The sequence below is a fragment of the Pyxicephalus adspersus genome, chromosome Z (genome assembly GCF_032062135.1).
Source record: "Pyxicephalus adspersus chromosome Z, UCB_Pads_2.0, whole genome shotgun sequence".
Lineage (NCBI taxonomy): Eukaryota > Metazoa > Chordata > Amphibia > Anura > Pyxicephalidae > Pyxicephalus > Pyxicephalus adspersus.
In genome coordinates, this window is record NC_092871.1 from 23,192,638 (window position 1) to 23,218,912 (window position 26,275).

The 26,275-nt window shown below is 41.0% G+C and overlaps 1 protein-coding gene across 3 annotated transcripts; it reads right to left on the reverse strand.

Moving 5' to 3' along the window:
* Positions 1-374: 374 nt before the first annotated feature.
* Positions 375-26,088, reverse strand: LOC140343218 (SLAIN motif-containing protein-like). 3 transcript variants are annotated; one of them, XM_072429780.1, is made up of 9 exons: positions 25,981-26,088; positions 14,581-15,183; positions 10,427-10,563; positions 8,719-8,868; positions 7,447-7,587; positions 5,778-6,095; positions 5,047-5,184; positions 3,971-4,271; positions 375-2,607 (listed from the first exon to the last, which is right to left on the reverse strand). In XM_072429780.1, exons 2-9 carry the CDS (start codon positions 15,168-15,170, stop codon positions 2,544-2,546), a joined length of 1,839 nt encoding a protein of 612 aa, XP_072285881.1. In that variant the 5' UTR covers positions 15,171-15,183; positions 25,981-26,088; the 3' UTR covers positions 375-2,543. The 3 variants fall into 3 exon arrangements, with proteins under 3 accessions (XP_072285881.1, XP_072285879.1, XP_072285882.1); XM_072429778.1 differs by having other exon boundaries at positions 25,905-26,034; XM_072429781.1 differs by lacking the exon at positions 8,719-8,868 and having other exon boundaries at positions 25,905-26,034.
* Between the last annotated feature and the right edge of the window lie 187 nt (positions 26,089-26,275).

Below are 26,275 nucleotides of genomic sequence, written 5' to 3' on the forward strand. Positions count from 1 at the left end.
TTTAACCAACTGTCCTTCTAGTGATTCTTGGCAGAATGTATTCAATATATGCTCACCAATGGACGTCCCATCGGGGAATATGTAGGTGTATGATGTTATAGCACACAATTCATACCTGCCACCATGCACTACTACACCATGCAATACCCACCCACTAAATGCTACCCAAATGCAGCAGGAAATGTTTTTTTTGCAGGACAACAGAGTTGTGCAAGGAGTCTCACACTTGTATTGTGTTGTTTTTCTAATCCAGCTTGAATATGAACAGACATCCCCCTCCTGAGTAGGGAAAAAGGTTCAAACTGCACTTGGAAACATTTAGCTATAATAAATATAATAAAAAAATGACAAAGCATACAATCACCAGATTTTGTAACTTTTTTTTTTTTTTATTTACCAAGAAGAGGTCAAGCAGGATAATCAAAGGAGACGCTCCACAAAACATTGTCTCTTCTACACATAGCAACTAATCAACTTCATATAACCACACAAATATTGTGCACCATCATCATTTGTGATTTTATCTAAACCGTTCCAACCGGCAGGGGAATTTTCACAGTCCTTGAAGTGATTTCTAAACAACAATAGATCTATGTCTGTACACATATATTCACAACTTTTCTTTTTCTGATTTCAGCAAGGACATTAAAACTTGAAAACAAAAAAAAAATATATGCTTCAAAATAGAAAAACAAAAAGGCTGGAAAAAAATGGACTCTAATCAGTAGATCAAATATATATTAAAAACTTTAAGACCAACTACATTACATATATCCATTTCTAACATTTTATTCACATTATCAGCAGACTTAAAGTGTATCGGTCTGCAAGCAACAGTACGGCCATTTTGTGCCAAAATTAACCATTTAACAGTGAAAGGTTTCCTTCGGTAGCTGAGGCAGTGTTCTATATACCACATAGTGAACAGGACTCGCAGCCAATACTATAGACCTGTTCACATGTATAAAAAGATACTTGTGCAAAGAAGGCTACCACTGCTGACCCCTTGAAAATGTTGAATTGCTGGTTGTCAAACTAAGGCTGGGTACACACTTTCAAAAATTGTGGTTCCGTTCCAACAAATTAAGACTGAAAGATACATGAACAGGCGCTGTACATACAGCGCTGTTGTGCTCTATGGAGAGGGGAGGACAACATAGCAGCACCCCACTAAGCTCTCCCCTTCCACTTCCATTATGATCATTCATCGACCTGCCTGAAAGAATGCTGTACACACGCCAGATTCTCGTCTGATACCAGCCCTGAGGCGATTATCGGACAAGAATCATCTGACGTGTATACATAGCATAAATCAAGATCTCAAATAATCGAGCCCCTCATCATGACCAAGTATGTGGACCTTTCTGACCTGCATGCCGTTCATGCATCCTGCTGCAAAGTAATAAAGCCAGACAGCCAAGTAACTAGTATTTTTAAAATCAGGCCAACAATGAAGCATTTACTTTAAAACTGTATGTGGACAAGGTCCCACTGTTTTTAACACATTATTAAACAAAAACCAAAGTATAGAAAGCCACACAATGCCAGTCAATTGTACAGTTCTTCCTAAATTGTGCCGGTGTACTGTAGCCAGCACTGCAGAAGGTAATAGCATTTCCCTGTTTGTTTGCCATTGGCTTCCAATGCCTTGAACTAGAAAATTTAAGAACAGACTGCAAAACAGATCCATGAGCTAACCCACTAGATGGAATACAAGGACACATTTCATAAAAGGAACCACTGAAGACAATATTATACTTTGCTGTTTTGTTCTGATTAACCAACTTTCTGATTAAATGCTAGAATGAGTAACTTAGAAATAGGAATACACTGCACATAATGCCTTTTTCAATCAGAAGTTATTCTTATATTGTAATAGTTCAGAGCACCAACCCAATACAGCCAAATGAGACTCTTGCTCAAGTAAGATCAGTACAGGAAGGAAGCATATAGCTTCATATGAGTAAGGGAGTGATATTCCTGAGACACAAAAGGCATGGCTATTTCAGTATCGGCAGCAGTTAATGAGAATCTTTCTTACAGCAGGGATTAATGGAAGCATCTACACCCAAAATAGCACCAAGCAAAAGTCCCAACTCCATACTGTATGCACAGGGCACACTGGAACGTGAAAATGAGCCTAGAAGTGAATACACCTATCCCTCATTTTTGCATACAAAATGGCTACCTGCACTAGTCACCACCACCTTGTACACTTTAAGTCTAACAGTGCAAAAAAAAAAAAAAAAAAGTCTGTGGCGTCACACATCTATACGTTTTGTCCTTCTAAACCGATGTCTCAGTGTCTTGGTGCAAAAAGATGTATTTGCTACGACAACACAAAACATTTGGATTTCTGAGTTCAGTTCTGAAACATGAAAAAGGTAAACTTTATCAAAGACACCGAGTGCTTCTTCCAATAGGACAAGCAGGTAAGATTAGTTTCTTTTTTTTTTTTTTCGTTTTTAACTTCTTTCCTCTGAAACATTGAAGTCCAGCCCGCTGGACATTTTAGGGGGAAAAAAAAAAATCTTTGGGACAATTTAATAGCATCCGTCTTTCCAGGAGTCGTCTTTATCCAGTGTGTTTGACTTTGAAGAAAGGGATCTATAAAGAAATGAAAGAAGACAAATATTTAGAGCAAGACATAGAATTAGTTTTCATGATGGGAGACCAGCTGATGGAATCGTTTGCAGGTTTAGAACAGCATTTTCTAGTTGAGGTTTCAAGCAAAGTCCCAACAACCTTTAAAACAGAAGGATCCAATGTGCAGAAATCTTTGCCAAAATGATGGCTATCCAACCTTCTCCTATACCCAGGCACCAACTAATAACCCTGCCCATTGTGCCCAATAAAAGAATACACAAAAAAGTCAGAACGTAGAAAATTTAACTGAGCCATCCCATATTAAAGTATGCTTATGGGAATTCATTTATTTTAGCACTAAGCTATGCATGTGGAGCTTTGTTTAAATTTTAAAGACTGCTAAGGGACAGGTAAGTTTGCTTTATTGCAGAAGAGACATAGTGTCTGATGTATTATAGCTCTCCATGGCTGGGTGATCCAGCAAACCAGGGATGGATCTCTTCCAAGTCATTTCCTATTAGCTAGCAAATGTTTAGAATCCTGGACCTGATCCACTCCAGGTTTGCTAGATCACTCAGCTTTACCGATGAAAGTGTCTTTCCTCCAGCCTTGAAGAGCTTTAATAAATCAGGCCCAAAGTATGCCACTTCTACAAAAGTCTGTCAAAATTTTACAGTATGATTTAGCTTTAAGGGAGCAATCAGGAGGATTGTGAGAGGCATGTGGACAGCCAGTGTTGGCCCTATATAAATCCTGTTTATTAAAATTTATAATAAATATTCTACTTATCATTTTGACAATTGGTTTTCACCAATGTTTATTCATGCCTTTGACAAAGATGCCCCTGTAAATGTTATAGTAAGAAATTACAATTTCAATCTAATCCACAATTTTAGGCTTAACTTCAGGCAGTAGTCTGTGTAATTGTTCTACGCGTCTTCAGTATTAGATGTTAGGTCCACATAGGTCTTAGCAGAATTTACCAACCTTTGAGTATACATTATAGCTGGCACATGTCCCTAAAGTGGACCAAACAGGATTTAAACACACTGGATTGTTAATAGGGGTACTAATCTAAATTCACACCTAACAGGGGCCTCCTTACAAGGAAAAGCCACAGGTTCCATCTTCAGTAGCAATATATAATTTCTTATTGCTCCTTCACTGTTCCACTTAGCTGTATGAGCTGATAAAGACAGCTGTGTAAGCTGGGATGTTCAAATAGAGCTTACATAGGGCTCAATATGAAAGTGCTGCAGGTAAACAAATTAAAATGTTTCTAATAAAGCCATGCTATATAGCAAACTGGGTGTACTTGCAACAGAAGTTTTGTGGTCAATTTGAGGCAGCATCAAAAACTCTAAAGAAAAAAAAAAACACTTACCTTTTAGATGGTTGCATCATCTTGCTTTTGGGAGCGTTGTACCCTGCAGAGGACTGAGCTTTTCCACCTGAGTGTTTCATGGCGGGTGAAAAGTTTCCTGTTCTAGACATAGCACCAGGAACAGCTGGAATTATTCCAGGTGAAGACTGCATTTTACGGAGACTGCTTGTATTATTGTAACCAGAGGATTTGACTGGCTGCTTGGTGTTCACGAGGGAAGTTGTGCTTAAACCTGCTTTCACTGGCTGGCGGAGAGCTGCTGGTTGGCCAGAGCTGTACCTCAGTTTACTTGGTGGATTACCTGAAAATAAAGATAAACATAGTCTCCATTTAATCACATGCACAATGCATTTTTGTTCTTCTAGTACCAAGTTAAACGGATATGCCCCAAATGAAGTCTCTGGCTGCAATCGCACAGTCAATCCTTCTAGACTCATGGGGGGGGGGGGGGGAGACTTCTACAAATGACTGGCAACAGCTCTATAGAAGTTTTATGGGGATAGATGCTCGGGGAGGACATTTGGCTGTCACCATCCATTATTGACAACGGCTGTAAAAATCGGGCAGGATGCTTGGAGACCTCTGATCCTATATACAGTACACCTGTCAAGTCATGAGGGCTACAATAGCTGCACACCTTCTGTAATTGCCAAGTGTCTGGCTGTTATTATTAAACAGGATTTATATAGCGCCAATATATTACGCAGCGCTGTGCATTAAATAGGGCTGTTATTGTAATTTGACTGTCAAACATTTACTGACCCAGATATGCAGATCAGTAAAGTCAATTAAAATTAGAAGACCTTATCTACATTACCTTTTTATTAAGGTCTCAAAAATCGAATAAGCCAACAACTTGTGATCTAAGAGGAGATTTTCCCTTCAATGGAGGGATATTTGCCTCATTATAAACCTGTAAGGGGCAGGGGTTTTAACAATTACCTACTCTATTCCAAAAAATAATGCACACTTTATTAAAATAAAATTGTGCCATTACATTTATGAATCCCCCACAGTCCTTCTGCTGCACCCACACAGTCAATCCTTCTAGGCTCATAAAGGTGTAATGAACATACTAGCTGAGGGCTGCTGAATCCTGCTCAGTCGGCTGCTCGGCCCCTGAAGATCTGACTCCAAGCTCCGGCTGCTTCTCACCGCTTCCAGAGAACGTAAGCTTGTTTTTGCAAGATTAGGCATACTGTGCCGCAAGTCATCTAGAAGACAGAAGTATGTAGAGAATAATTAACGAGCCCATATAAAACACTCAAAATCTGTATATTTCTCACCAATAATGTATCTTAACTCACTAGGTATTTTAAAAGCCATCAGTCCTGACTATGGATTTGTATGCACAAATATGTGAAAGCCGTTTTATTAGCCATCATACAATAATGAACATTTTGGAATACAACTAATATAAATAGAATTTTACTGGCCTCCTGTAATTTTCTGTATGGCAGTACCTACAAGGAGAGGGGTCAATTTGGTGTCCTAAATGTCCATGTGCTGATGAGGAAAATGCTGACAAAGAGGAGAGCAGAGGGATGACCTCATTAGTCGGCTGATGCCTCCACACAGTTCACTCCCAGGCCAGGGGCAGGCAGTGGCCATACTGAATTTCTTACATACAGTTAATATGAAAACACCAACCTGGCCAAACTGCATTGTTAGGCGGAATTCCTATTTTGAGGACTGAATTGACAAATATACAACTCCTATATGAATTTATTGCACTTCATATTTAAACTCTAGTTACAGAGGAATTAGTAAATATTAGAATTGCACAAAGCACAACCGTGCCACAAACCTTCACAATTAGGGTACTTCATCCGATCCTGCCCATGATTTTGCATAGATCTGCGAGGTGGTCTTATGCGGGAAGTGCTGCTTCGGCTGCTGTCCCCCACTGTGGAGGGGGACTGGCATCGAGGTGAACTGAGAGGTGATGGGGAATAGCGGTGTGAACTGCGGTAAGATAAAGAACAGTCATAGTCGTCCTCATCCTCCAGACTGTACGTATCGAATTCCTGATCGCTGAACGTTCCTCTTCTCAGAGAGTGGAGGGAGGCGCTGGAACTGCGTCTAGAAACAGACGCTGAACTAGAGGCGTAGTCCTGCCTGAGACCTGAAAATAGATCAGATTCAATATCATCAAATTGTTCAATCAATCAGCAAATCTACAAATTTTGAGCGGAGTACAATTTAAAAAAGATTTACAGCCAGAGTTCAAAGCAGAACTATAGTTCCAAAATTGTAAGAAGGATAGCTTTTTATTGCAGAAGTGACAGGTGATGCTCTTCTGCAAAAAAAAACTTCTTACTTGCCTGTTACCAAATCTTCTTCTACGGAGTACAATAAACAGCTTAGAGTACATGCAAAGCTTAGTGTAGGGTGCTGAAGTATGCCAGTGTGAATTAACTTCCACATGCATGCCCGCAGGAGTTCAGCCATCATGGTCTGGGCAATCAAAACAGATCCAACACCTGATATCAGCACACACCACTGAACAAGGACAGGTGAGTGTAAATAATAAACCGGGATCAGGCAGGTAAATATTTCATATATTTACTATGTCTATATTTTATATAGACATTGTCTGTGTCTTCTGCAATACAGAAAGTGCCTGGTTGCATTTTTTTATTTTAGGAGTTTAGTTCCACTTTAAATTTCTCTGAGATCTGAAGTCCTTGCATCCTAGTAAGGTATGGCTAACAAAGAAAATGTACCAATACATTTTAGATGCAAGATAAATTTGTCAGCCTTTCCTCTGAATCTATGTTGAATACATTGAAGCAGTACTAGCACCTACCCAACACCAGATGGCACTGCATGGTACCAATTCCTTATTAGGTGAACTATCAATGGCAGAAAACAAATTATCTTTAGTTTACACTTGGCAGTTAGGTAATTAAAAGGAAGCCAATATTTCATTGCTTTATTTAGAAATTGCTTAGGTTTTTTCTTTACTATTTTTATAAAAACATTTACACACATGCAATGGTTCTCGGCAGATATTGGACGAGAATCTTGCGTGTGTCCAGTGCTCATCATCCATCCTCCGAATGACCGTCCTGGCAGATCCACAGACGATGGACGATGAATGATCATAATGCAATTGAAGGAGGAAGACTGCTTGTTCATGCATCGTGGCGTCGTTGGAAAGGATCTTTCACAATCCTTACCAACGACAATTATTGCACGTGTGTATGTAGCTTAAGACACAGATGTTATAAAGAGTTATTTTTTTTTTTTTTTTTTTTTTAAATATTTTAAGTGTTGTCTACCGTTTTATGTAAAATATTGAGTTTAGGTCCCCTTTAACTACATAAAGTGTAAAGACCTACCTAAACCAACCAGTTATATGCTTCGCTCTACATGTACATGTAAATCTAAAGCAGATAGTACAGGGATTGTACAAGGAGACTCATACACATGGCTTCAACTACACAGAATAAGAAACCCATAAGACAACTTACTTTCCTCTTGCATTCTGGCCATAACCTGCACATCAGTCAAATCCTGAAGCTTGTAACCCATAGATATGGAATCATCTGATGTGCTCAGTTCACTGTCCACAGATGACTGGGAGCTGAGTGTAGAATGCACACCCAAGTAACCTGGAAGAAACAGACAACAAAAGCTTAAGATTCTAAAATCCTTATGCTTTCTTGAAGCATATGTTAAAATAAAAAAAAAAAAAAAAAAAAAAAAAAATTTAAACCCTGAATATGGCGATGATGTAACAATAATATAATGATACATTATTGAAAGTTTCCCTTACTAGCAAAATACTAGGGTAAAATTACCGAAGAACCATAAGCAGCTAGTACTTGCACTCTATCACCACCACAATCCTCTGGTAGACCATCCAATTATCTAGTGTAACTTTTAAATCATAGAGTAAAAGGGATGCTACCCCAAGTATCTGTACTCAGTCCTGCTCAGACATGGGCACATACTATGTTCCTTCAGTAGTATCCCATATGTCTCAGGTGGTTTGGTGGTGGAGCATAAGGTCTGGCTGCTTCTGGTAGTCCCTCTACAAAAGGATCTAGCAGAGCCGAGTCTACGTGTTTTCAGCATAATTACAGATGCCGCCAGCAGACACACCAGGTAAATGCCTGTGCAAGGCTTTCTCCAACTGTTTGCTTTGTGGCTGCAAGTACTGTTCACAGGTGTCCCAGCCAAGGAACATGGCAGTTATAATATAAAACCTCCTAAACCAGCATTTCTCACAACCAGGGTTCCCTCCAAAGGTTGCTAGGGATTCCTTGAACAACTTGATTTCAGATTAGTTAAATTGACACCAACAATATTTTGGGCTATCTGTAATTCTTCCTTCTGACCATCACACATGCTGTGAATAGAATAATTATAGCAAGGGTCCCCTCATGTTAAAAAGACTGAGAAACACTGTCCTAAACGGTCTGAATCTGATAAAAAAGCAATGAGCATTGCAGCCCAATATCAGGACAGCTTTAAATTTATTAAATACTGAGAAGTCGTCACACAGAATTTCATTTGCAGGATCCTGGAAGATTATGTGGTGCAGCAGTGCATATACTACATGCTATACCAAACACATCCAATAAAAATAAACAAGTTGAAGTGTCAACAGTATAACACAAAAGCAACACAGGAGAGGCAGAAACAAGTCATCTTTACACTGCAAACATATATTTATATATTTCTAAGGAGTCACATAATGGTAACAAGAATTAGGTTAGGAGTTAGAAATCATGCCGTACCTGAGCTGCCACAGGTTAGTAGTGCTTTGTTAGTGGATTTGAGGCACCCCGGTGAATTTAGTGTATTGCTACAACTGCCGCTCTCATTGTTGGTGTTATATGCACTTGGTGATGCCAGTGGGCTGCAGTAAAGGCTTTTCCACCTACTTGCTACAATGGAGAATTTAAAGGTATAGCCTGATTAGTTCAAACATGAAAATCAGATTGAAATGCAAACATATTTCAGAAGCTTTTATAAATTATACACATATGAATCCTTCCACAACTGTTGTCCTTCTACAAGTCAGAGAAGACTGGAAACATATAGCATATAGCAGCTAACTGGTGGCTAAAGCAGAATTTCTTGGGTAGCTGGTAACCTGCAAACTGACGATCAGCTGTGACCGCAAAATTTGGAGCCCCTAGGAAACCTTTTAGGGCAACCGCTGCTTGCAGAGTTTTGCAGCAGCCACTCTTGTGAAGTGCCAGCCAACTGCCTACAGTGTCAGCAAGCCCTTAAGAAGCAGACATGTGCCGATGGAAATATACTGAATAGGACCAATACTTACCTTGTATATTCAAATAAAAATGCAAATATACTTTTGGATTGCATTTTTGCAGGTTACATACATGTACAGGCTTTAAATTATTGTGTATAAACAGTTACAGGTAAGAAATATGAAGGCACCCACAGATTTCCGAGGGCGATTGGATACGTATGTAACCCAACCATCCATAGACATTTATGTCATTGGACCTTTGTCAATAGCAACCATGAGAGGGCTTTGTTCTTCAGTCTGCCCGCCCCTACATGTAAAGCTACGTACACACGTCCAATAGTTCAGGGCCAAAATCAGATAAGAATCTGGCATGTGTACAGCGCCCGTCGTCCATGCGACTGTCCTGACAGATCCAAGGATGATGAACAATCCTAATACAAGGGAAGGGGGAGAGAGTGTGCAGCAGGGTGCCGCTCTGTCGTTCTCCCCCTTCCCTGTCTATAGAGCAGAACGGTGCTGTATGTACAGCACTTGTTCATGCATCGTGCAGTCCTTATAATTGCAATAATTGCACGTGTGTATGCAGCTTTAGACACATTGGGGAAGATGAAGTCTGTCAAATCTAACACATTCTTTATGTTCTAAATATCACACTGGTGGAGACCAAATTGTAAAAACAGACACTTCATTGATGCTCTAATGTTATCTATGCTTATCTTGCTTTACTTTAATACCACCTAATTGCTTCCCAAACAATGTGTAAACGAGATTTGTACATACAGGAAACTATGAACTCTAATTGACTGGTGACACAATTTCGTGCAACTACCAGGTCAGCAGTTTACCCTGCAAACTTTTAGGTTTTAGTGGCAGTTTGGACTTGGGAGGGGAAGCAGATGCATTCTATGTAACCATTGCAGCTGGCTGTGCATATAATATATAGATGTATATATTGTAAGCACACACACACACACACACCCCCTCCCCCTAAATATCACTCTTAATATCACACCTTCTCCACATGATATAAAGTTTGGGTATGGTCTTAATGATGCAAGATTTCCCCATGTATTATGACTAACTTTACTGGAACATTACAATAGCAAGAACAATGACTTTCCAGCATGGAGAGACATTTTACATTTCTGCTAGCAAGCCCCACAGGATCATGTAACCATGAACATAAAATAAGAGTTGGGAAACCCTAGAGCTAAAAGCGTTTTATTTACCTTGATCAAGCTTGCCAATTAATGTCCGGCATGCAGCCTCTGTCTCCGGACTGTGGTGATCCAACACTTGCCGGCACCATTTTAGGGGAGAATCTTGCTGCTCTGCCTTTGCTTGCTTCCTTGGAGAAATGTAAAGCCTTAAAGTAAAAAAGAACAAAAAAGGAAACACATTTATTTGTGATGCTTGGTGCAGATTCTTCAGATGTTGAACATTATCACAAAGTTGCATGCTTGGGTTACCTGCGTAACTCCCGAACAATCATAAGGGATCACATAATGACTACAGAACTTGCAGCACATCAGGTATTCAACGTTCTTCATAGAATTTTTTTTTGGTGCCGGACGGGGGCACGGCATTGCGGGAAGCAAAAAAAGTGGGCTGGGCAAGACACAGCAATTTAGAGTTCCTAGTAATTTATGCCATAGGTATCCAGTAACCCCTAATATTGTGACAGTGTTCTACTTATCCTCCATACGTTGCCCTAGCTTTCTAATGCCTGGCTTGTTAGAATGTACAATTTTCTATTTTTTTATATTATGCCCCGATAGTTTGGTGCTGTGTATTTTAACCCAACTGCCTAGTGTTCCATGTAATCCTTTGTATGCATAGTGTGATCAATGTGGCGTAACAAGTTAGACTTAGTTCACCTTAACTGTAAAACACTGGGCTATATACCCCTCTTGAGTGACTACTTGGCAACTGCAAGGCACTGAGGATTGGTTACCGGTGAGAACTGCTGGGCAGCGGGGATTGGTACCAGGCGGTACCAGTGCTGGGCTTTTTCAGGCCTATCAGTTTTTCGAGCAGCAGTGCTTCATGGTGAAAGGAAAGTGAGGGGGTAAACGCAGCAAATGCAACCTTACTGCCGCTATGAATTCAGCCTGACTTCAGATATCACCTTCTAGCACAATGTCTAGAAAACACAAAACTTTTGTGAAAAAAAAAAATTCACTTGTTCTGTCCATGAACTAAACCCAGCGAGTCCCACGCTTGCTCAGCTTCCCTCCTCTTTCCGATGCTCCCCATTCCATCCAGTGCTGATCTCATTGGGCATGTGTGAGATTGAGCACTTTTTTTACATTATAGGAAAGCCCCTGATGATACATTCCCGATGTCGGTAATACGCAAGAGAAGCAGCCCACAGCCACCTGGGAAATGTGACCCAAATACCCCGGGGGGCTGCGGATTTACCCTGCAGGCTTTACCACCATGGCAGTCAAAACGTAAGGGAGGGGTCCTCCACAGATGTTCCCCACACATTTCAGTTTCCTACAACTGCCATTCTAAGGAAATTGGGGTTCAAGTGTTAGAAGTGGGCAGTAATGTTTAACAGGCAGTGCGCATTTGACATAGTAATGACATTTTAGTGGGAGTTAGCCACAGGTTTCCAACCCACTACACCCACACTTTCGGGTTTGTACACCCCAATATTCTAGGGAAATTGGGGTTCAAAGAAGAGAAGCAGACATAGTAACAAAGTATGACACTTTTAGATTTGTGACAGGTAGGTATTATTTAGGAGTCCCATCCCAATGCTCCTTTCTATGTAAGTGGCCCCAACGGTCCCCAATTTGAATTTTCAATTAAGGACTCCTAGGCGCACTTGCTTTTAAAACTGCACTCCCAATGTTATATTTTTACAATTCTAATCCCCATATCTTGAAATTTTTACAAGCTGAAATTGTGGTTACTGCTAACGGAGTGTTTTCTGTGCACCTTGAAAATTTCAAGTCAATATGACATGAGGAATAGGGCTGCTGATAAGAGCCGGGCGCAAGAGGCACGGCCCATAGGCGGCTGGCCCACCAAAAACTGGCTGGGGAGAACTATGCAGGTATTGAAGACAAACCTAGAACAAGGTGTATGTGTAACCTAGTGCCGCTACTCCATAGGAAAAATGTTACCTTGAGAAAGAATTTCTTAATTTGTAGATAGAATGAATCCCTGTTCGCTCAATAAAAATACCTTCTATTTTCCACCCATCCCAAAACACATGTGAAATGCATGTTACCATGACCATGCAGACATAGGTGCAGGGTGAGCCTAACAGGCAGATCCGTTAACAGATTTACTTGACCTGCCAAACAATTTTTGGGAAGCACAACTGTTAATTCAGCAAACCAACATACTGAACTGAAATTTCAGCTTGTTCACAGAGCTCTTAAAGTGCACATACATCCTTTACCACAATATTTAATATGTAAATGGGGACAGCCCATCTGGGAAAACTGAAGGTGTGCACACAAATACAAAAATAAAGGTGTGAGATGGGCAAACTATACAATATCAAAGACTGTACTTCAAGAATTTAAAGCAAAACTAAGAAACAGAATTCAGTTCTCAATTATCAGTTATTCGATAACAACGCCACTATTCAGAACAGCCCCAACATAAAATCTAGGTCAAGATATTCCTCTCTCTTCATACTCAACAACATGCTTTAAATATTTTAGGACTGAAAATTGTTTCTGCATAAATGGAGTCTTCAAAGCATTTTTAGCACCACCACAGAGCCCTGGCTGCTACATCTGGCATAAATTAATAATTTAAGATTATATATAATTTTATAGCTTATTCTTTTATTTACATTTGCTGCACCCTTAATTTGCATTTTTTGAAATATATGTTTATAATAAGGCAAGATAAACGATACAAATCAATAAAACTTCATATACAAAATAATTCATCTTTGTACAGATCAATCAAGTGCAAAAAGTCATAATAAACATACATAGATGCAGATCAAAGTATTCTAATCAGTACAGCTTTCTATATTCAATCTGTGCCCTTGCTTTTTACATTTTTTTAAATCATCTTTATTCCTTGAACTGTGTTGTGTGTAACAATAAACCAAAACAATGTGAAGAAAATATCCCAAAAAAACAAATGTAACCTACCTGGTTCAATAAAAAATATATACCCACCCTTTTCAAGTGTGGACACCTCACCTCCCATACCTGGGAAGACACTTGAGACATGTCACCCAAATATAAAACTGCTAAAGCAACTTATTGTTATAACCTACTAGATCGATGCCCCTAGAGCCCCTTTGTTATACCAGACCGTGTGACGAAACATTTCGATTCAATTTACATTTTAATGAATATGGGTTGAATAAAGTTTTTTGGACTCAGCCAGTGATACTTTAGTATCGGAGTTCCCAGCTCCATCAATCTGTAGCAGATCTCATGTTTGTTCCCTCTCTGCTGGACTCTGATGGGTATGCAGGAAGATGTTCAGGTTGCATACATCAGGATTAGTGTTACTAACCCCTTTAAAAAAGAACAAAAATACAAAGGACTTTTTCCAGGATCCTATGAAGCCCGTGCTTTAATGTAGTGTTTCTCTGCCATGGTTCCTCCAGTTTGCTAGGGGTATGACATTCTTTCTAATGACCACCACACTAATGTACTGCCAGCTGTGAAAAGAGTAATTTTCTACACAATATCAGCCGATCAAAACTGATGGATCTATCAGGACATTTACCATGTAAACAGGTAACAATTTTTTTTTAAAGAAAGGGTAAACATATAATTGAATAGAGATTCAGGTTAGGTATCCATGGGTGCTGATGTAGTTACTGGGTATCCATAACCAAAGCTAAGCCTAACATTTGTAAAGTAATTCCCTTGATAAAACCTCCATCAGAAACAACAGCCAAGTAGCCCCCTTTAAAGTCCACATGGAACTGAAGTTGTCCTGAAACTTTATAAAAAAGATTTGCTAAATAAGCCCAAAAAAGGGGGAAAAAATCCAACGACAGACAACCAAAAGAATGATTTTTGCTGACAATCTGTTTGTGAGATCCCCGTGCTTTTATGTCTTCCTAAGCAGTTCCTGTGAGCAGTCTCTCCCCTTGGCACATAAAAGCTAAGTAGGTCTGCCAAAAAATTGAAATCACACACCCGCTAAGCTGTCAAAAAAAGTTTCCTCATTGCACTGTTACCTGAGCAATCATGTAGAATGCTTTAAAGGACAGGATCAGAAATTTAGGGTGTAAAGTTTTGGACTGCATATCATTTGTTCCCCCACTGCAAGAAAAAAACTTAAGTGACTGCAGCTGCCAATTCTAAAGTCGCTAATTATAAAACAATTAGTCTGCAGTTTCCCTGCACGGGCATGGCTTTTACTTCCGTTTTAGAAGCACACTTACCAGCAGTCTTCCTCATCCTCGCTGCATGAGTCCAGCTCCAGAACATCAACCTCATCAAGGGCCGTCTCATCCAGAACATCCCCAGAATCCCCGCTGGAGCCCCGTTCAGACATACTGCCAGAGCTGTCTTCATGTTCGTTTTTTCCACTGACATCCAGGCTAAAGATTGAGCTATCGTCCATATCACAGTGATTTCCTCCCTTACAAGCAAGCTTCTCAAACTGCGCTTGTGAGTCCATCCTTATACGAGGAATGTTTTCTTTTTCAAAGTGACTCGGGTCCAGTTTAGAGTGAAGGTTGGGGATGATCTCCAGGTCTCCCATGTCCGGCTGGATGTTCATGCTGTTCATGACTCCAGTACAGTGTATTGTGGAGAGGTGATTATCAATACCGGCGTCATTACTGCTCTGTGGAGTCTTCTTTACCCTTAGCTGCTGGTTCTGAATTTCCAGCCTTCTGACCAGTTCCTGAAGCTTGCGCACTTCATTAAGTTCAGGACTGTAGTCCGATTCTGCTTCTGTATCCATAATGCTGTTGGCCGCTATCGTATGATCATGCTGAATGACAGGAGAATTTTCAGGGACCACCATTGTCAAATGGTCACTGCAAGACAAAAAAGAAGACATGCAGGACGTGTTATAATTTGTTTATACACAAGTCAGAAGAAAAATCTCTACGCTCTGCAGTGTACTTATTAATATTTAACTTAGAAACATCAAGAAAATTTGTTACCGCCCGTATGTACAAATAGAAAGGCTTCCTAGATTTCTCTATCGTGGAAAAATATAAAAAAGCAAACAAAAACTCAAACCAAGTATTCAGGATGAGTTTAGGATAGGAGAGGGTTCTTTTGGCACAAACATATTTAATACCATTCAAATTTTATTAGGTTTGTTGCAACAAAAACATCAAATACTAAATTATAACAACTTTCTGTTGTCTAAACAGATAAAAGACTAAAGAGACATGTTTCACCTATATAAGGCTTCTCCAGGGGAGGTTACAAAAGGAGACAAATATTCTTACACAACACCACATATATGTTAACGAGGAACTAACTGAAAAGTGCCTAAAAAAAACAAAAACAAAAAAAAAAAACACACACACCTTCAATCCCGCAGGGCAGTCCGATCCATCTGGGGGTGTATTGCGTCGGGTCCTGTGTCGTCCTGGCACGGCCCTCAGGCCCTGCCATCCTACGTCACTCGACCCAGGCGCAAGACTTTTTTTTTTTTTTTTTTTGGGTGTTGCACTTAAAAATTCTTTTTTTTTACCCTACATAAAAGGCTGTCCACCCTTTTATGTAAAGTGAAAATTCTGAGTTTAGGTAGGCTTTAAGTATGAATATTTGTTTTTTTTTTAATCAAATATTCAGGAGAGAAATTGGTGTGTGAGTTCATACAGCAGGGGTTGAAAAACCCTTGGTTATAAGAGAGCTGTATGAAGGGGTTAAGGAATCCCTGGTAATGCTGCTGCAGGGGTTGAAAATCCACGGGGTGCTGGAGTAGTCATTAAAAATATTTTTTATTTAACATACATTTACTATGAACTCCTATATCGACAAGCTAAAATCAAGTTGTACAACATGCTCCAGTTAATATGAATATTTAGCATTTGAACCTATCTTAATCCTGACACTACCTGGTGCACCTGCCTACCCCATATCCCAAATTCTGGTAGTATCCCTCACTCATGTTATGGAAATAGGGAGAGGGGTTGTTATGTTGTTCTGCCCTATGTTGACAAATTTGTTCCGTTATAGTACTGTGACTGAGCTGGTTAAGCTTGGGCACAAAACACCTGCTTGCAGGTTCACAGATATAAAATATAGATAACAAAATGATGTGGATAATTCATGCAACCATGACATCTAAAAATCAGCAAGCTGAAGTAAATAAAACTTCTGTTCTTAGGTTTAAAATCCCTTTACATTTCACTTGTCCTCGGGACTCGCAGTGGCTCTTTAATAAAGCAATGAAGGTTGTCAGCTGGGTGATACAGAGCAGTGTTGACCCAGACACAAATCCACCTAGCTAGCATTTCCTATTGTTTGCAAAGGGCCAGGGTGTGTACGGAACTGCCTCTGGCCAATATGGAAACACACGCCTTATGCACAATATAAACACCCTTATAAAGCACACATGGAAAGAGTAAAAGTAAACTGCAGAACAAAACTAGCACAACACAAACAACTTCTTCCAGGGACATTGTAAAGAGGAGAAAACCGCCCTAATGTAATAAAAACACAAACTAGAAAAAAAAGAGTTTTTATGTGGAAACAGGAAATGCTTCCTCATGCTAGAAGTAGTTACCACCTGATTGTTAAAGATTTGCTTTATTTCACATTATTAGACACTGCTTAAGTAGGTCATAAACCTGCCATGGACATCTAACAGTCACATGTGAAAAAGAACTTTCCACACAAACACAGTTTTACCTGCACAGTAAAATCATGTATATTCCTCAGATAATAGCTGCCAAAGATAAAAGAATATGCTCGTCTCTGGCTAAAAACTGTGTGCAGTGGTCCCCTGATGTTGTTCATTATTCTGCCACAGCAATTGATGAATGACTAATTGGCAACGACCTCTGTTCAATATTATGGAGGCCAGCATAAAAGAGTGATACTTTCTCATCCATCCTTCTCCATACAACAGAACGGGCGCTGTGTGTACAGAGCTCATTCATCTGTCACTGGAAGCAATCATGAAAGATTATTTCCAATGAGAATTCTCCGACGTCTATCAGATGTCTGTAGAGGGCTTAGGATTCTCACCTTTTGCCACTGTCATCTATTGATCTGCAGGAAGAACAATTCCCCAGTCAAACAATCATTACTAAAAAGTCGCAGAAGAACAGCCTGTATGGAAGGAAGACCTGACCACTAAATGACTAACTTTGAAATATGGGCCATAGCACTGTACAATATTCTCACCATGCAGGCACTCCAAGTATCAAAGCTTCTTTCAGAAGAATCAACCTGACCAATCAGAAAAACCCAAACTACACAAATTTCCCCTTCCAGGGGTTATCTACTAATGGTTGCACTATATCATTACATAAGTCTCTCCCGCTGTGGACACTTTAGGACTATATAACATTTCTGAATGCATTCATTTCTCCATATAATTACATGCCCAATGATTTGTTAGGAGTTGGCTATACAAGTATTACCACAAGCAAAGAATAGGTTTCTAACATCTGCCCACAGTGCAGGGATTTGGCTATAAGCCCTGATAGAATATCTGAGACTGACTGAGATGGAGAAACAATACCCATCTACCAGACAATGAATAATAATAAAAAACTGTATAATATACTATACCACATTTTGGCACGCCAAGTTCAATATTACGTTGTCTTTTTCGGGAACAGCTTCCAGCATTAGTTTGCTCTTTCATGCAAACCTTTCTAGAAAGCTCCTGTAGTCTTAAAAACCCAATGGCATTCTACTATGCAAAGGCCAACCAAAACTTGGATAGTTAGCGTCTAACACAGGGATGCCGCGTCATAGGGTGCATTATTGTGCACCAAATGTCACCGGCAGCCGAAAGGAGGAGAGTCAGAAGCAGTCAGGTTTGGCCAGCTATTACAGCACTCAGGAAATAAAATGCAGAGGTACCCACTGAGCAACAAGGAGGCCAATTTACCCATAATATGTGTGAAAAAAATGGGCCATTACCAATTCTTAAACAGCTTTGTTCAATATACCCTGGGAAAAATGTTGACAAACTTGAATCTGGGGAATAAAGCTGCTATTTGTCAACAACACTTGTTTGAACCATGAAAGAAAATTGTTTTCCAGTATTGTGGAAACCAGTGAACAATAAAGAAAAGAATTTGCAAATGAAGACAAATCCCTTGCTTTGAAGATGCAGATTGCTTTGCATATTATGCTAACAGAGAAGACAAAGTAAAAGGCAAGTCTAGGAAAATATGCAAAAAGGAACCTGGTCCTCTGCATAGTAATACAAAGCAAGAACCCGGTGCTGGCCATAAACTGGTGATCTATGCTAGCTTGTCACAATATATCCCAGAACAATGACTGGGGCAACATTGCATTACAATAAAGCCCATCATACACCTGGGGCTCTCCGCTCTTTACAACCCATTGCAGTATGCAGGTCCCCATACACAAGGCATTAATATTTGGTAATACACCCAAAGAAAACTTTTTGCTGACCTGAGCTGCACCAAATTAAAACATGGCTTCTTGACCAGGTCATTTGCTTATCTCAAAAGTTAAGGTATTTAAATTGCAAGAATTTAAATCAAAATCACCCTTCAAAGGGTTAAGTTAGCCACAGGCTAACTGTACTGGGAGTAGTACTGAACTCAATACAGTACATCAAACCTTAGCAGAAGTTTTTGTCTGCTGAACAAACCAAGACCTCAAAGTGCATTTATCCTTTTGTACAACTGACCCAACCTCCAAGATAAAGTAACTCGCCCTCCCCCATACATCCAACAGCTATGGTCCATCACAAGGTGAGCAAGACTGTGGGAAAATGGTCTTTGCACAAGCAAAGTAAACAGGATTTTGGTGACAGGCTCCCAACATTGCGAATGGCCCGAGGGACAGAAAGGATAATTGTAATGTGTGTAGGTGCACCTATGCTTTAAGGGAGGGGAAACATCTTGTGTCCCCCAGCAAATAACAGGTACTCATCAGACAAGCCCCTGGCAGATCAGAGCGGCATGGGGGGTAGTAAGTAAATTCTGTTTGTTGACGGCACCCTGCGAGATAATGGGCACAGGCCAGTAACATGGGGTTTAGTTCTGTTTTAAGAGTATTAAGTAAGTATAATAAAAAAAAAAAAAAAAAAAAAAAAACACTTAATAAAGTTTCATTATCTATTCAGTCAAGTATCTCAATTATTCAATCCATCTGATTGATTAGAGTACACACAAGGCGACTGCATGCTAGCTATAAACTCTTGTGAACCTATGCCCAGACTCTGCACACTAAAGTATCTATATAAGCAGAAACAGCGCTTTAAAACAAGCCCTCATTCACCTCTGTAGCTATAGGTACCGTGCAACTCATCTATAAGTCTCACAACAGACAGCACTGGAATCTTCACTCCAATCATTTTCTTTATCCATGCAAACACACAACCAATGTTTTTAAAACAAACTGAAACCCTTGCTTGTTTTAAAGCTCTTTTACAGCTTGAAGATTAGATATATATGTATTAATTCCTGTAATAAACATTTACTTCTAGTGGATCTTTAAATGGTTGCAGCTATTTTAAAACTTTGGTGGCATATGAGCTTGTTACTGGTCACACTTGATTGTTTCCAAGACACAAGCACTGGTGCAAGGCACACCCAACCCACAATATCTTCAAAATGGTTAGATAATACAATGTTTCACACTACATGGAGTATACTCTAGTCAAATTTTCTGGCAGAGGACTACAAAAGCATCCATTGTTGAAATCCTTGCAAGACTAAGGCTACGTAAATACGTGCAATGGTTCTCGTCTGATGACGGGTTCAGGGCTGTTATCAGACGAGAATCTTGCATGTGTACAGTGCTCGCTGTCCATTGTCCGATCAACCGCCCTGGCAGATCCACAGATGACGAAAAATCATTATGCAAGTGAAGGGGAGAGAGCAAGTGGGGTGCGGCTCCGTCGTTCCCCCCCCCCCCTCCATAGAGGAGAACAGTGCTGTATGTACAGCGCTCTTTCATGCGTCATGCAGTGGTTTGTCATTGGAAAGGATTGTGAAAGTGTGTACATGTATGCCTAAAACAGAATTAAAATTTAATAAAAAGGAAACGTTAAATAAAAAGGAACTTTCCCCCTTAAATTAGGGTCCCAGGGAGCCCAGAAAAATGGGGTGTGGAGAGAGCCAAAACAGAGACGAATTTCCATGGTCCCAAGCTCTGTCCTGTCGCCTCACCTGGCAGTAGCGTAGTTCTGGACGTTAGAGGCCCCCATATTGACAAATTATTGAGGGACTGGATGGAGATTAGCACTAAAAACCGCTGGGCAGTTTTCTGGTCAATTCAGACAAGGACACTACAGGGGTGTTTTGCATAAATAAATAAAATTATATAAAGATACGCAAGCAGTAACAAATAGAGGAACAGCTATAATAAAAACAGACATTTTTAATACTTTATAGAACTGTACACAATAGTTGTACCATATGCTGTGCAGGCCATAAAAACAAATGTTCTTTATACAATGAACACAGATAAGCCAGCAGCTGTGGAAGTTAGATGAGGGTCATTTAGAGAAATAGACCTAACCACTTCCTGGAAGAGGATGGAGATGGAGCAAAATACAGACATTATCGCCCTAACAGAAACACAAACATGACAACACCGCACTACTGGAAGTATCTGCCATGTCAAACAGGAATACAAACTGCTGTTATATGAAAAGCCACACACACAGGGAGATGTAAATGTAAGCACAAGCTAGTTTTTACCAGAGTGCAACAAGTTTGGGCTCTCAGCTACTGTATTCTGGGCCAAAAATGTTGGACACAACACACATGGAATAACCGAAATAAAGGCAGCAAGACGGGGTAAATTTGTGTCAGGTCTCTTCATAATAGACCTACCATATCAGTAGAGGATACAGTGACAAAGAGCCTGTCAGCCATCTCATCATGGATGTCTGACCGATTCCTGAAACTCAACCTGGATAAAACAGAACTCCTCATCATTCCCCCCTCAAATTCCAAATCCTCATCATTCCCCCCTCAAATTCCAAATCTTCCCCTGACATATATCTAACTGTTAACAACACTGGTATTCGGCCCTCCCCTCAGGCACGCTGTCTTGGTGTCACCTTTGACTCGGCCCTCTCATTTACCCCCATATTCAGAACATTTCCAGGTCCTGTCACTTTCACCTATGCAACATCTCAAAAATCCGCCCCTACCTGTCCCCTGAGACCACCAAACTCCTTGTACACGCTCTTATCTTATCATCCCGTCTGGACTACTGTAACCTCCTCCTCTCTGGTATTCCACTAACCCGACTCTCTCCTCTACAATCTATTATGAATGCTGCAGCCAGACTCATCCATCCTTCCCTCCGCTCTTCTTCCGCTGCATCTCTTTGTAGTTCTCTCCATTGGCTTCCATTTCACCTTAGAATCAAATTTAAGCTCCTGTGCTTTGCCTTCAAATCCCTACACAATTACTGTCCCACTTACATTTCTGACATGGTTAAAAAATACTCCCCCTACCGCTCCCTCCGCTCCTTCAATTGTGTGTGAAATTCCCCCACCTACTAGATTGTAAGCTCTTCGGGGCAGGGTCCTCTCCTCCTGTGTCACTGTCTGTATTAGTCTGTCATTTGCAATCCCTATTTAATCTACAGCGCTGCGTAATATGTTGGCGCTATATAAATCCTGTTTAATATTAATAATAATAATAAAGAGGTCAGTGGGAAAACCACAAGTAACCAGATCAACATTCCATAAAATGATGGTTTCTGTTTAAGTCTCTGGGGCGTCATAAAAAAAACTATTGGCAACCAAGCATATCAATTCATATCTTGTGCTAGTCCACCCTGGAGCATTCATTATTATGCAGAGCTCCTCCAGAGGCTGCTAGGGGTTCACATTCAGCAATTTGAACCCCTCAGGTCAGTTTATGTGACACCAGTGATCATTATGTAATTCTTCCTGATGACCACCACACTAAAATTACCGGGAGCGGTGGCGCGAGATCGGGTGACGTAGACGGGAAAAAAATTTGCCGATGTCATGCATAGAAGAAGCGGCCAAGAGCCTCCTGGGATGTGTGACGTAGGTATCCCGGGAGGCTCTGTGCTGCCATTCATTCTCGATCGCCAAGGCACTTAAAAAAACACAAACAGAATTTTTTCCTTATATAAAAGGGGTTGTCTACCCTTTAGAAAATTCTGAGTTTATGTACGCTTTAAGAAAGTCGAGAAACACTGCCCTAGTGCATTCAGTTTCAAGCAGGGCTCCTCCAGAAGTTTCCAGGCGTTCCTTGAGCTGTGGCTGGTTGACTGCCCATAGCGTAATGTCTGCATTGTTCTGGGTCAATACTACTTGACAGAGCCAGTTGCATGAAAATAAGAATTGTTTTGCTGTGTGTAATGGTGGCACTCTGACCCATATTACAGTCAGGAGGTTCATTCTTTCCATTTACCGGGCGTTTCCAAACACCTGAACAATAATTTAGGATTTCCCTGGGGGGTAAAAAGGTTCAGATAAAAATAAGGGATGGAGTTGCTTTCCTTAGGCTACGTACACACATGCAATAATTGTCATAGGAAACAAAGGAATAACGACCGATCGTTCGATAATCATTACCAATAAAAAAGGCACAACAACTCCGAGGAATGTTGCTGGAAACGAACAACCGTCTTGGTGGATTAGTTTGGGTGACAATCGTATTGTGTGTACGGTCGTTCAGTGATCATGCATTGTTCTGCAGTACACTCTCTCCCGTACACGTCACTATCCAGTGTGTGTACATTATGGGCGGATAATATTTGAATGATTGTATCGTTACAGCATGTACAGAATCGTGCACAACATGATCGTTCAAAATAATTGTGAATAATCGTTAATCTGTCATTTGATTTTTAACGACAATTATTGCACGTGTGTACCCATCCTTAGACTTGATCTCAATCCTAGATTCTAATAGATTGCATTGAACGCCTGGCCCTAAAACTTATGTTTAGATCAAAAGCCCCATGAGAGATAAGAGATGCATAGATTAGCTACGCCTACCAAACTACCTGTTACCAAATTCTATATTCACACTCTGGAGACTGATAGAAACTGGAAAAAAATGGTTTACATGGTGCTATGAATGCCTGTACAGTATTTTCCTTCTTTCCATCACTTTCACCATTTTCATCACAGCTTTAGAAACTTGTGTGAACATTTGATCTGGCAATGCACACATGGGTGACACTTGTGATAAAAAGGAATCATTCTATTTCAGGAAGTTCCTCTGTGGTCTTCACATCTCAGGAGACTCTTCACATAGGTTACATCATAAAACATTGCCAGGGAGCGCATGAATGGGCGTCATATAAATGTAGCTTCATTAGCTCTCCCTTAGCTACACCTAAACAAACGTCAACAAGTTTTTAAAAATGAATGGAAATGGGAATACAACTCTAGCTATGCAGAACACAATGGTGGAGTGGAGGACAATGCAATAAAACACACCTATACCATGGCTGCACTACAAAAACCTAAGCCCACCTACACTACTGACTGCGATACCAATACATGCGATAGTGAGCTGCAACAAATTGCACCCCAACACCCCTCCAAAGCATTGCAGAGCTCTATGTAATGCCGACCCCGTTTACATTAATGTGGCTGTGCTTTTCCAACACATTCATTTTAAATGGGCCATTAAAGAACTTGCAATGTGCACAATTATACCTGAACAACGCAACATTCGGGTGTAACCGTATTACCTTCCAATATTTTGGTTAAAGCAGTCACTTTACATAAAAGGGTAGATAAGCCTTTAATGCAAGTTAAAAATTCTGTTTATTTGGTTTTTCAAAAAATGGTGCGGCAACGGCCCCTAATTCTTGATTGCCTAGGCAATCAAGAATCAAAAGGAGCGCAGAGCCTCCTGGGATACCTACGTCACGCATCCCGGGAGGCTCTTTGGTGCTCCTTTTGCCTATGCCCGAGCATCTTAGGCATGCACAGGAGCCTGTTCGTCAAAAGGGAAAAAAAATTGCCAATCTCACGCATACACAGCGAAATCGGCAGGTCTTCTTCCCATCTACGTCACCCGATCTCGCACCTGGGTCGGTTGACGTAGGAAGAAGAACCAGGAAGAAAGGGAGAATATGGCAGCGCCCAAAGACGGATGCCGGGACGAAGCTGGACCCGATGGAAGACACCCCCGGATGGATCAGACTGCCCTGCGGGATTAAAGGCAAGTAGATTTTTTTGTTTTAGGCATTTTTGAGTTTAGTTGCTATTCAAATAGAGGTTGCAAGTGACAGACAGATACAGACAGTGACACAGGAGGAGGAGAGGACCCTGCCCCAAAGAACTTACAATCTAGGAGATGGGGGGGGATCTAGCAATAGGAGGGGAGATATGTAGTTCAGCAATGGTCGTCATCATATTGACAAACATGATTATTTTGCTGTATATGGTATGTATAATACATTGTCTGTGTATTATGATAATTCTATATTATGTGCAATGTCCCTGGGGGCCCTGTCAATGCACTGGATGTGTCCCTACATATAACATACATAACCATAAATCACCTTACTTGTAATAAAGGAACCACAAGGAGCCCACTGGCAAGGCGATGCATAATATGTACACAGCAATGCAATTGGCATGCGTAGAAGGAGAGCCTAAGCAGGCCACCAGACCTGGCCAGGGTTGACACACGGGGCCACTATCATTTGTAGAGCTAAGAGATCTGATTCAGAAGCCCCCCCCCCATTTGTATGGAATAGAAATCACCTCCATAACGTATTTATTTTTTGATCAAGCAGAGCAGGGTCAGATCTGACAATTTAGATGACAATCTATGTCATTTCCACAAAGAAGGAGCAAACCAACAATCGGATCTATCCCCAGAACAGGAAGTGGAGAGGAATCAGGTATGGGGGCCCCTTGTCCTATCCACAAATAAAAGGGAATTTGTCTTAATTTCCTGGTGCATCTTTGGGACAGGAAGTTAAAAGAAATGTCCCTGATGGTACACTGTGCAGATAATGCATGTAAAAGAAAATATAAAGGACAAAGGGAAGAGAACATCAGGATGGAGGTACCAAGGGGCACACCATGCAAGGGTGGAGGTACAAAGGGCTCTGTATGGCAGAAGTGTGGCATGATGTAGAGTGCAAGCTCTTCGGGGCAGGGTCCTCCTCCTGTGTCACTGTCTGTATTTGTATCCCCAATTTAATGTACAGCGCTATGTAATATGTTGGTGCTATATAAATCCCGTTTAATAATAATAATAATAATAATAATAATAATAATAATGTCGGTGCCCGGGCACGGTATTGTCCTTGCATGCAGCCATGTGCCGCCCTGACATCACCGTGCACGGGGCCGCTGCATTGTCTGCATGTCACCCCCGGTTGTATATAGCAGCCATGCACCGGGTGTGAGGAGGATGCAGGCGGAGGGATTGCATTGCACTGGAAGCAATGTCACCACAGCCTGGGGGCCATAGCTGTGCCCATTGTGTGATATCAGGCCGGCATTGTGCACCGGATAAACCCGCCAGACACACACTGGACCGGAATTCACCGCCCGCACATACAAACACTGACCCCCGCCCGCAATATTCACACAAAAGCGACCCCTCCATCCTACCTCGTTGCATCCTGACTCCTCATCCATCCCAGACCGCCTCTCCTCCCCCTCCCGTCACCGGGCGCGCTCCCCTTACCTCACGACCAGCACAGCTGCAGCATCCCGCGGGAGCGCGCTTCGCACATCCCAGCGACACTTGTCCGCGAGCAGCCGGGTGGGCGGGGACTTCCAACACAGAACAGAGGGCGGGGCCGCTTCACATCTAAAGCTGTAAAAGAGATGGGCGGGGATGTTTATTGAAGAGAAGGGGTGTGGTCTGTCTGGGTTTGAATCGAGCAGGTGTAGGCGTGGCGTCCCCGGGCATGTGGGCGGGATTATGTAGAATAATGGCAGGTGTGGGCTGGTGGGAGACCGTTATTATTGTAATTCTT

What these genes read in the sequence shown, in the direction of transcription:
- LOC140343218 (XM_072429778.1), bottom strand. Translation starts at nt 25,927, where the DNA reads ATGAGGAGTCAGGATGCAACGAG. An exon ending in ACTAACCTGTGGCAGCTCAG is followed by an intron (nt 7,588 to 8,718) that starts GTACGGCATGAT and finishes TGTTTCTTCCAG; the next exon opens with GTTACTTGGGTGTGCATTCT. An exon ending in GGCCAGAATGCAAGAGGAAA is followed by an intron (nt 6,096 to 7,446) that starts GTAAGTTGTCTT and finishes ATCTATTTTCAG; the next exon opens with GTCTCAGGCAGGACTACGCC.